Here is a 12,293-nt window from a genome sequence, read left to right on the forward strand (position 1 = left end):
CTGTTCCCTGGAAATTTACAAGTTCTTTCAATGCAAACTTCTTCTACTCAGTACCATTCTTAAGACCTCAAAATGGGGCACTGTCAGGAAGGTTAAGTAAAGTGTGCAAGGAGTTTTGAGACCTCACCTGAGCTCTTTTGGTTGGTGACTGGCTTGCCTTCCTGAGTCACAGCGTGCTGGAACACATGCTGAGCACCCTGTACCGTGGCCCTCTTCAGGCAGATGTCCAGCAGGTCGTGGGTGGTCCCAACATTCTGGGCAAGTACGAACTGAGGGTCGGAGTTCAGTTTCTGAATCAGAGCAGCTACCTTCTCCGAATTCAGTCCTGTTGGAAGACCAAATGGAATTGATAGCATCAAAAGGGGGCTCAAGAGGGCTGATCCGGAGCTCCCACAGCTTGGCTCTAACTTCGGAACACCAGCCGGAGGTGACCCTTGCGGCGGAGAGGCCCCTTACCGGCGACCTCCTCCAAGTGCTGTCTCCCTCCAAGAACGCTCCAGCCCGCCTAGAACTCTCCATTCCCGCCATCGCCCCCGGTCCCAGGCCCGGTTCTCTCCGCCGCCGGGCCTCTGGGGCCCAGCTGAACCCCCCCCCCCCCGAGAGGACCCCGGCAGGGCCTCGGCGGGAAAGAGCGGCGCCTCACCCGCGTTGTTCATGGTGGCCACACCGCCCGGCTGGGGAACGGTAGTTTTGGGGTTCTCAGGGGAACGCCGGGGTTACACTGTGGCTCGCTGCCTCAGCTGCCGGACCTGCCACTCACACACCGAACGCCAGAAAGAGGGAACCGGCCCGGTGGCGGAGGAGGGCTGAAGCCCAGAGAAACGGGGTCCGCGGAGGGACAAAACTCCCCCTCGCGTTGCTGAGTCAGCGCCGTCTGGGCAGGCCCCGCCCGGGGGAGGGACGACCGGGCGGGCTCCCGACGAGCTCCATCCAGCTCGCGCCCCCGCCCCACCTCCGCGCGGCCCGGGGTCGACCCACGCGGCGCCGGCGCCCTAGCGCGTCCGGCTCGCGCTTCCTAGCCCTCGGGGCGCCCCAGCCGTTCCGTGCTGGATCCGGAGCCCGAATACTCTGGCCTTGGGGAATGGACCCATTAAGCCTTCCCGGAAGCCTAAAGGGCGCTCGAGGCAGTAAGGCGGAGCTGAGGGGCCGCATCATTAAGCCCAGGGTTTAAGGGTGGGTGGGCTCGTGCAGACACACACACAAAACGTTCCCAAAGGCTCTACCCGGAGGCATCCTTAGCTGACCATTCACTGCGTTTTCGATGGCAACTTGTTGCTTGGATTCTAGTCAGGACCAAGTTCTTGTATTTGAGGGGAATTTGGAACCACGCTCTTTCCCACCCACTCAGAAGCTACTACCACGGTTCTACAAATAAGACATCTGCTCGTTCAAAGAAAACTATCCATTCTGGGCTTCGTGGAGTCAGTGAGTGTTTCCTGCTTAGCCCAGCATGTACTGTGGGCTTAACTAAGGGGGATGACAGAGGTCAGTCTTATGCACCAACACTGTTTTGCCAGGCCCTCTACAAAACTGCAAATGAGCTGCCCCCCTCCTCTCTGCAGGCTTTCAAGATAACTCAGCGATTTTCCATGGTTTTGAGATTGTGATGCCCTTTAATATTGTTTTTCGTGCTATGAAATCTAAACCCACTGGGATGCGACCCACAGATGATAAAGCAAATACAAATATATCTGCCTTATCGCTGAAAATCCCGACTCTGCTACTCAGAACACTGAGAGTCTATTGTGGAACCTGGACTCTAGGAGCTATATTGAGAATCATCACTGGTTCTACAGAATTCTATTATCTGGAAAAATCCACACTCAGATACTAGTCATTTGAGAAAGCACAATCTCTTATGTTCCTACGGAGACCTAGCTAACATTTTGGGGATATGATATTAACTATCTCCAAAAGGGCCCATGGACTGTCCTGTTTTGAGATTCTTCTGATGGCTGAAGAAAGGGAACAGGTGGCAATTAGGCTGAAGGAAGTACTTTCACAAAATGATGCCCGAGCATCTTGCCCAATTCAACTCAAAATTTTATTCATTGTCTACAAGGTACCAGGCACGAAGCAAGCTGCTGATGATATGGAGACCAATAAAGCTTCAACTTCCCCTTAAGAAACTCACAGTGTAGTGGGGAAGATGCAAAATAACTTTTAGACAATCTATAGTAGCATACCAATAGTGCTGCAGAAACAATGATGAGAGAGCTGTTAATTAGGGCCAGAAGCTCCTGAAAAAAGAGGTGACAGGTGAGCATAATCTTAGAATGGATGGGATTTTATAAGGCAAAAAAGAGGAAGGGCACGCAAGGCAGCAGCAAAGGCACAGAGCATTAAGGCACACAGCAAAATCATGTTGAAGAAACTGCATCAGAGTCTGATGTGGTTAAGAGCAAGGAAGGGTTTGAGATCAGGGGCGAGGTATAGAACTGGAAAGGTAGCTTTGGTCAGGATATGAAGGGTTTATATGCCATGCCCCAGCATCTGTAGTTTAACCTATGAGTAATTAGATGCCAAAATTGATTTTTAAACAAAGGAACGATGTGCTCAATTCTGTGTAAAGAAAGAAACCCAACGGCACTGAGGAGGGCGACTTAGAGGGGAGAGATTCTGGAGATAGAGAAACTAGTTAGAAGACTGTTCCAGTAGTGTCTGTAGAAAACGATCCTTAAATTGAGGAAAGGGAAGAGACACAGATAATCTGGAAGTATTCAGCTGAGCGAGAAACTGGATCGTGGTGTCATTAACCAAGAGAGGGAGTACAGAAAAATAGGTATTTGGGAGTATGCAATTAAGCAGGTAATGAATTCAGTTTGGGCCTTGGCAAGTTTGGGGCACCCACAGGACCCCCAAGAAGAGAAATACAGGAAGCAGATGAAAGGATGTCTAGAGATTAAGTAAGACATGCAAGTCTTGGAACCATGAAAGTCAACAGGTTGCAGAGGAAAAGAGAGTAAAGCAAAAAAGGGATGAGGACTGGGGATAGTACCCTGGGTGGCAGCATGCGGTTTTATAGGGTGTTTTCCAAGCTCTGCTTGCCAAGCCACGCGCTCTGGCCCGTGGCTGTCTTCAATCAGAGCATGCTGCATCTTTTACAGGTCATTACAAGGAAGCCATATGGAAGTGCCATTAACTCCAGTTAACAGCAACATTTCAGGAATGATTGAAGACCGGGGAGCCAGCAGGAAAGGACAGAAAAGAGCAGACAGAGAGGTAAGAGACTTGGAGTGTTATGTCTTGGAATCCCAGGAAGGCAAGGAGAAGACGGTGAAAGGACTGAAAGCTACAGAAGAGTTTGGCAATCGGATCAGGGGCAGCCTTAGAGAGGGCAGCTTAGTGGAAGGGTGCAGCAGACAGAAGCCACGTTACAGTAAGTTGAGAGGGAAGAAATGTTAGGGAAGCTCCTTCGGGAGGAAAGGAAAACTTATGTCTACCAGGAGGATGAAAGGCAGGAACCAGATGCCAGAAGGGTATAGTTGCTAAGATAAGAGCCTAGAAAAAGAGGAGTGATGGAATCAACAGGGTAGGTGGAGGGGACCAGTTTTACAGCTACTGCCACCCTGTTCATACCAATAATTACATTTCCCCACCCCATGCTCAGAGATTCCTATCATCACTTTGCCAGGTCTCCTACTCTGCCCACATTGTCAGGGTGACACCCTTAAGTGCCAGCTTTCCACCCAGCAACTCACACCCATACAGTCAGCCCCCATATGAGCACAGACAAGAGGTGTGGAAGAAAACTGGCTTCCCAGTGGGCTCACCCCAAATGACCTAGCCAGGAAGACATACATGTCCCCCAAAATACAATTCTTAGGATCTACCCCTCTAGCTCCATCCAGAAGAGATGTTGTTGGGCCCAGTGACACCTCATGGAATGAAGCAACTAGAAACAATTCCAGTATGAAGTCCACAATATTAGAAAAGGAAATCTTTATAAACCCTGTGAAGTGGCATCACCTGCTGTTGCGGGTGTGCCTACTGCCTGTTGCTTCCATGGGCTGTACCCAGTTAAAGCCAACAGGACAAGTCTCTGAGCAAATTCTGCATCCTGGTTCCCCTTCTGCACTGTCCACCAGTCTCTGACAAGTGTCGGTTACCTGCTTCTACTTTGGCGGAAAAGACCAGGTTTTTATGTTGGATGGAAGTCTGGATTATTATCTAACACAAATATTTTGCATATAAATGTTGCCTTAACACTGAGGTTTGCTTTGGTCAGAAAGCCTCCTGGTATTGGGGTGCCTGGGTGGCTCAGTTGGTTGGGCAGCCAACTTCAGCTCAGGTCATGATCTCGCAGTTCATGAGTTCGAGCCCCACATTGGGCTCTGTGCTGGCAGTTCAGAGCCTGGAGCCTGCTTCGGATTCTGTGTCTCCATCTCTCTCTGCCCCTTCCCCAGTCCTGCTCAGTGTCTCTCTCTCTCTCTCAAAATTAAATAAACATTTAAAAAATTTAAGAAAAAAGGAGAAAGCCTCCTGGTATTTCATTACACCAGACAGTAAACTTCAGACGTCACGTATTGGTGTCCTGCTGGGCCAAATTCAACTCCTAGATGTATCGTTTGGCCTACATGGTGTTTTAAAATTGTTGAGCCAATATTTAGGATTGGGACATTTTGTATACAAATCTGGGTTACTGGCTTCTCTTGAAAATATTGTTTCAAAAAAAATTCTTTTCCCCCACAATAGTCATTTCTCCATCAAAAGTGAAAAAAACAAAAAACAAGGGGGCCCACATAATTTTCTTTTTTTTTTTTTATTTTTTTTAAATTTATTTTTGAGACAGAGAGAGAGAGAGACAGAGCATGAGCAGGGGAGGTGCAGAGAGAGAGGGAGACACAGAATCTGAAGCAGGCTCCAGGCCCTGAGTTGTCAGCACAGAGCCCGATGAGGGGCTCGAACTCACGGACTGTGAGATCATGACCCGAGCCGAAGTTGGACACTCAACTGACTGAGCCACCCAGGCATCCCCCATATAATTTTCTTTATATTGAGCTTTCTTGTTTCACTCATTTCCATTTATTACATTTATTTATATTTGAGTTTTTCATCCCCTGATTTCGGGTGGCCTAGGTGGAGTTTGGGAAGACTACTTCTCTCCTATACTCATCCCTACGCATAACCTCCAAATTCCTTCCTCCCTGAGATGTGCAAAGTCTGCAGGAGCTGACTTGGATAAGGCTTTGGATAAGATCAGATACTGGATCTTGGGACTTTTGGGGGCCCAAAGAAGCCCATATCCCTTCACTACACTTTTCCTCCAGATGAACCCATCTGAGTACAGGTAACTGGCAACTTCAGGACTTCTATCTTCCCTACTATTCCTAAACCCCATGTAGGCTTAATCCAACCCTGTTACCCCTCCTTCAGATTCAGATTTTAAGGATTTGACATATTTGACATCAATTGTAAATCATGTCTTTTTTTTTTTTTTTTTTGAAACATTGTCCAATGTTCTAGAATGACATCGATACACAGCAATATTATTCCTACTTCTGGATATGACATTTCTGCAACTCACTCACTGTTCTGGGTGCTAGCAATTCACAGAATATACAGGTAGAGGAACCAGCATATGCAAAGGCAAAGAGGCACAAATGAGCTTGAGTGTGATTCGGGAAAAGTAAGAAAGTCTGGACAAGTTTTACGAATATTTTAATTATACAAATTTGAAGTAGTTCATCATAAACTATTTTTTAAAGTTTATTTTATTTATTTTGAGAAAGGGAGATAAAGAGCAGGTGGGGAGGGGCAGAGAGAGAGAGAAAGAGAGAAAATTCCAAGCAGGCTCCCCAGTGTCAGTGCAGAGCCCCATGTAGAGCTTGAACTCATGAACCATGAGATCGTGACCTGAGCTGAAATCAAGAGGTGGGCACTTAACCAACTGAGCCTCCCAGGCACCCCAATTATAAACCTTTTTTTTTTTTTTTTGAGAGAGAGAGAGAGAGAGTGAGAGAGGTCACGAGTGAGCGAGGGTGGGGAGAGGAGGGAGAGAGAGAAAGAAGCAGGGCTCACCAAAGGGGGCTTGAGCTCGCCTGAAGCAGGGCTCCTGCTCACCCAATGCGGAGCATAAGCTCTCCTGATGTGGGACTTGAAGTCATGAACCGTAAGATCATGACCTGAGCCGAAGTCAGATGCTTAACTTGCTGAGCCACCCAGGCACCATTATAAACTATTAATAACACCTTAGTGTACGCACAAAATTTGAAGCAATGTGAAGCCTTCACATGTTTAACATTTGTCAGAAATGGCATATTTTCAAAGCTGGTGGTGGCTCAGTGAATCAGAAACTACTTATGCTATTGCCACATGGCGGAGCCATTTTAGCTAGTAAAATAGTATCTTCCCTTCAATAAATTTACATTTATCACTAAATAGTCTTGAATTATAGATGTTTTAAATTTTGTGTAAAGTTTTCAGGAATGTATCCCTTCTCTAAAATTCAACTGCACTGGAATTTGGTGTGGCAAGACTAAACTATGGGGGTGGGGGAGAGAAGATATATAGGTGGTAAGAAATAAGGTTTATAAGACTTTATATTCATATTGTGAAGCATTTGGAAGATCATATGTCTTTTATTCATGGGGATATTACTATATCCACAAATTCCCCCATAGGTGGTAAGGAGAGAAAATCATCTTCAAGTGATATTGCCCATAAAGGCAATAGGTTAGTGTTTTATTTCTCCCAAATATTTCATTTCCCCCTCCCTTTCTTCCTTTCCTTTTTTCTTTCTTTTAGTCAACGGCTTGTTGAACATCTGCTGTTTGTCAGCAACCGTACCAGGCACTTGAAATACAAAAATGGACAAGACCTTGGTCCCTGACCTCAAGGAGCTTCAATCTAGTAGAGAAAATGAAAAATGAAAGTAATCATTATTTTTTGATTAATGCAAAAAATATGCATTGAGTACATACTATGTGTCAGGTGGGGCACCTGGGTGGCTCAGTCAGTTAAGCGTTCAACTCTTGATTTCCACTCAGGTCATGATCTCGTGATCCTGAGATTGAGCCCCTAATTGACAGAGTGTAGAGCTTGCTTGGGATTCTCTCTCTCTCTCTCTCTCTCTCTCTCTTTCTTTCTCTCTGTCTCTGCCCCTCTCCTGCTTGTGCATTCTCTGTCTCTCTCTGTCTCTCTCTCTCAAAATAAACGTAAGAAACAAAAAACAAAACAAAACAAAAAATTACATGTCAGGCACTGTATTAGATACAGAAATACACAGGAAAGCCAGACAGACAAAGTTCCTGCCCTCCTGGTGCTTGCATTCTAGTGGGCGAGACAGAATAAACAAATGCAGATGATTCTAACAGTGATATAAAGAAAATAGGACAGCATGACTTGATAGTGACTGGTCAGAGATGGTAGTAGCATAAAAAGCCCCTCCGAGGAAGTGACTAATACTGAATGGCAGTAAAGATCTGGCCATGGGAGGATCTCTGGGGAAAAATAGCAAGAAAAGGGGAAAGCAAGGGCAAGGGCCTCGGGAGGGAAACAAGCAGTGGCCAGCAAGGTCATGAAGAACCCAGCTTCTTTCCGGCACCAGGATCTGCCATCCATAGTGTTACTACCATTCTTGGGCTTGTTCCCCTTGTGTTCCTTCTTCAAGTCTAGTGGGGGGAAAACAATCTGGCTTTTTTTCACTTCCTTCTAGGAACTTCATTCACTTCCTTCTAAGAGTTAAGACCACCAGAAGCTTCCAGCAGATTTCATCCTGAATTGTATTGTCCACAATGAGGTCACATGTCTGTTCCCAAAACAGTCATTGACTAGGGGAATGGGATTACCCCTACATCAGTCAGGCCTATCCTCATGCAATAGTTAATTCCCCAAACATCATTGCTTCTCCTGAGTGCAGGATGGGTGGGATGGCTGTTGGGCATCAAACACAATGTTCACTACATCATAGTAAGATGTTTAGATTTTATTCTAAGTGCGATGGAAAGGAGTGAGGGGACATGTTCTTGTTTATGTGTTTTTTTAAATCTTTATTTATTTTTGAGACAGAGACAGAGCACGAGCGGGGGAGGAGCAGAGAGAGAGGGAGACACAGAATCCGAAGCAGGCTCCAGGTTCCAAGCCGTCAGCACAGAGCCAGATGCGGGGCTCGAACTCACAAACCGCGAGATCATGACCTGAGCCGAAGTCAGACGCTCAACTGACTGAGCCACCCAGGGGCCCCTGTGGTTTTTTTTAAATGTTTGCTTTTGAGAGAGAGAGAGAGAGAGAGAGAGAGAGAGAGAGAGAGAGACTGAGCAAAAGTGGGGGAGGGACACACAGAGAGAGAGAGAGAGAGAGAGAGAGAGAGAGGGAGACACAGAATCTGAAGCAGGCTCCAGGTTTTGAGCTGTCAACGCAGAGATGGATGAGGGGGCTCATACTCACCAACTGTGAGATCGTGACCTGAGCTGAAGTCGGTTGCTGAACCGACTGAGCCACCCAGGCGCCCCCGGTTTATGTTAAGGATACACTGAAGATATTTGTAACATATTTTATTAGGAAAAATAGTATTAAAAATATACACAGGGGCGCCTGGATGGCTCAGTTGGTTAAGCATCCAACTCTTGATTTCAGCTCAGGTCATGATTTCACGGTTCATGGGATTGAGCCCCACATCCCCTGCTGATGCTCTCTCTCTCTCTCTCTCTCTCTCTCTCAAAATAAATAAAACAAACAAAACAAAAAAATATATGTGTATGTACAAAGAAGGGCACATGGTTGGCTCAGTCAGTGGGTCATGTGCCTCTTGATCTCAAGGTTGTAAGTCCCAAGTTGAGCATAGAGATTACTTAAAAAAAAAAAATCTTTAAAAAATAAAAAATAATGAAATTAAATATATACAAAGAGTTCCTAAACATAAATAGTAAAAAGACAAACAACTCAGTACAAAACAGGCTTTTTACAAAGGATAGTGGCATTTCACCAGGTACTTCACAAAAAAAGAAGCATGACTAGCAAACAGTCATGATGGAAATGCAAAAGAAAATTGTGATAAGATGCCATTTAATATCTACACAGGTAAAAATTTTACTTAAAAAAATTTTTTTAATATTTACTTATTTTTGAGAGACAGAACATGAGTGAGAGGGGCAGAGAGAGAGGGGGAGACACAGAATCTGAAGCAGGCTCCAGGCTCCGAGCTGTCAGCACAGAGCCTGACGCAGGGCTCAAAGCCAAGAACAGGAGGGAGATCATGACCTGAGCCGGAGTCAGATGCTCAACCGACTAAGCCACCCATGCGCCCCAGACAGGTAAAAATTTTAAAGGCAGACATTAAAAAGTACTGTTGATAATTCTTTAAATACTGCTTGTAGAAGTATAAATTAATATTGCCACTTTGGAAAACATTTGTTAATATTTGTAAAATTGAAGTCCCACATACCCTGTAACCCAGCAACTGTTTTTTAATGGTTATTATTATTCTTTTTTTTTTTGAGAGGGAGAGAGAGCACAAGTTGGGGGTGGGTCAGAGAAAAAGGGTGAGAGAGAATCCCAAGCAGGGTCCGAGCTGTCAGTCCAGAGTCCAACATGGGGCAAGATCATGACCTGAGTGTACATTAAGACTAGGACATTCAACCAGCCAAGCCACCCAGGTGCCCCTATAGTCCAGCAACTTTATTCTTGGGTGTATATTCCAATTTTTTTAAATTTTTATTTATTTTTTGAGAGAGAGAGAGAGAAACAGACTGTGAGCGGGGGAGGAGCAGAGAGAGAGAGGGAGACACAGAATCCGAAGCAGGCTCCAGGCTCCGAGCTGTCAGCACAGAGCCTGATGCGGGGCTCGAACTCACAAGCTGAGAGATCATGACCTGAGCCGAAGTTAGACACTTAACTGACTGAACCACCCAGGCGCACCTTTGGGTATATATTCTAAAGCTACTCTGTTCAGTATGGTAGCCACTAGCCATTTGTGGCTATTTAATTTTAAATTAATTAAAATAAAAAAATTAAAAATCCACTTTCTCAATTGTAGTAGTCACATTCCAAGTGCTCAGTAGCTACACATGCAACCAGATTGGGTGGCATAGATATAGAACATTTTCATCATCATGGTAAGTAGTATTGGACAGCCAGCCCTGCCGTGGAGAAATTCTTCCATACGTGCACTGGAAGTCATAGTCAAAACTGTTTATCTGAGCATTTTTTGTGATTGCATAGCACCTGGAAGAATTCCAATAGTGAATCAACAAGAATTTAAATGAATTGTGACATAGTCATACAATGGAATATTACACAGAAGTGAAAATCAACATGGATGAATTTCAGAAACATAATGTTGAATGCAAAAAGCAAGTTGCAAAGCAAATGGCATTCAACTATTTTCTAAAATTTCAAAAGCAAGCAAATTTGAATAATGTATTATTTAGAGATGCCTACATGGTAAAAGAAATTTTTTTTAATTTTATTTATTTACGTAATCTCTAGAGCCAACATGAGGCTTGAACTCTCAAGATCCCAAGACTAAGAGTGACATGCTCTTCTGACTAAGCCACCAGGTCCCCCCCCCCACCCTTTTTTAAGGGAGGCTTCATGCCCAATGTGGGGCTTGCACTCACTACCCTGAGATCAAAAGTTATAAGCTCTGCTGACTGAGCCAGCCAGATGCTCCAAGAATTAAAAAACAAAAACAAAAACAAAAAAACAAGGGAATGGGTGCCTGGCTGGCTCAGTTGGTAGAGCATGTGACTCTTGATCTCAGGGTTGTGAGTTGAAGCCCCACATTGGATGTAGAGATTACTTAAAATAAAATCTTAAAAAAAAAAAAAAAAAAAGGAAAATTAAACACATTCAGGATGGTGTTTACCTTTGGGAAAGAGACACAGTCAACTTCAAAGGTATGGGCAGTGTTTTATTTTTTAAACTGGTGGTTGTTCACTTTATGGTTATACCTAATTTTGTGTATTTTTGTATATATGAAATATTTCTTCTTAAAAAGATTATTCTGGCTGTAGTGTAAATTATGGACTGAAGAGAGACATGAACATAAGCAGGAGACCTGTTAGGAGACAAGAATTTGCTCAGGCAAAAGGTGACTGGTGACCTGGATCCAGAAGGCAGCACTGATAAGAAAAGAAATGGATATGTATGGGAAATATTTTAGAGGCAAATCACCCTAACCCTAATCCTGATTGTCTACCATTATGCTCTGGTAGAGGTTTGTGCCATGTAATGTGGAGCATGGAAGAGGAATATCTAAGTCAGACTGGGAGCTTTAGGGAAAACTTCTTGGAAGAGATGACAGATCATCTGAGTTTGGGACAGTTAGGGGTTCCTTAAGTGATGACTGAGGAAAGGCATTCCGGTTGCAAGTAATGGCCTATACAAAGATCTTAAAGCAACAAGTTGCTCTTTGGGAACTGAAGACACTGAGCATAGCTAGAACTGAGAAGGCAGGAGTCAAGCATGGAGGGCCAACTGTGTGCACCAAGGAGTTGAGGCCTTATTCTGGAAATGCAGGAAAACTGCCTCCATTTTCCTTTCCCTTTGCCAGGGAGAAACGAAGATCCCTATGAACAACAAAATAAGGCACTGAGATAATGCTGCAAGAGAATCTAGCCCCAGGGAGGCCCTGATAGGGCTACTCTGAAAATGCTTCTCTTTACATTGATCAGTTTCATAAACATATCACTTAAGATCACCAAAACCTAAATTTTGTGGAATTACATAAAGGTTGAAATGAGGACAAAAGAAAAAACTAAGCAAACCAAAGAGAAAATAATAGAGATGAGAAAGAAGAAATTGGACCTGGGAGAACATAATAACTAGATACCACTGGAGACCATAGATCCTGGTTTCCTTTTAGGAATGCTGTTAGACCAGTTTTCCTTAACCTGCAATGAACAAAACCAGAGCTTTCTGTAATTCTTTTGTTCGTGAATTGCATTCATCACTATCTAAAGCAAATATTGAAGTGTATTAATTATGACATTTTTGGCCTTTTTTAAAAAAGAGGTTTCTTGAGATGCATAAAAGGCATCAAATGAAAAGCATAAACATGTCACAAATAAAGTTTAATACATAGGAGTTGGTGACTCGAAAGCACCTTCTCCAATTTGTATCCTTTCTACTATTTTCTCGTTAGACTTTCATTTTACATCTCATCTTATTTTTCTTTCATTTAATTTTCTTTCTTGCTCATTCCAAGAAAAATAATTTGTCAGATAAAAGTAAAACTGAACACATTCACAGGACAAATGGAAAACTAAAAAAAGACAACATACATCGTACCCTGAAAGTAGATGAAAACATTGGTCTTTCTTTTTAGGACATATATATATGTGTGTGTATAT

At 44.1% G+C, this 12,293-nt stretch overlaps 1 protein-coding gene and 1 long non-coding RNA gene across 3 annotated transcripts in view; one reads left to right on the forward strand and one right to left on the reverse strand.

Annotated features, from left to right (window-relative positions):
- Positions 1 to 853, reverse strand: part of BLMH (bleomycin hydrolase) — a 46,763-nt gene extending 45,910 nt beyond the window's left edge. For both annotated transcript variants that reach the window (XR_005784698.1, XM_040455443.1), the window contains exons 1-2: positions 644 to 853; positions 128 to 325 (exon numbers count right to left, since the gene is read on the reverse strand). Coding sequence is in view for 1 of the 2 variants with exons in the window: in XM_040455443.1 (XP_040311377.1) it covers positions 128 to 325; positions 644 to 656 (211 nt within the window). In the remaining variant the exon portion in view is untranslated. The remainder of the gene's footprint in view (positions 1 to 127; positions 326 to 643) is intronic.
- Positions 854 to 940: 87 nt separating this feature from the next.
- On the forward strand, positions 941 to 3,809 carry LOC121017270 (uncharacterized). Its single transcript, XR_005784699.1, has 2 exons — positions 941 to 2,259; positions 3,108 to 3,809. It is a non-coding gene; the product is annotated as an uncharacterized LOC121017270 (long non-coding RNA).
- Positions 3,810 to 12,293: the final 8,484 nt, after the last annotated feature.

Source organism: Herpailurus yagouaroundi, unplaced genomic scaffold (assembly GCF_014898765.1).
Source record: "Herpailurus yagouaroundi ecotype Mexico unplaced genomic scaffold, PumYag 215, whole genome shotgun sequence".
NCBI lineage: Eukaryota > Metazoa > Chordata > Mammalia > Carnivora > Felidae > Herpailurus > Herpailurus yagouaroundi.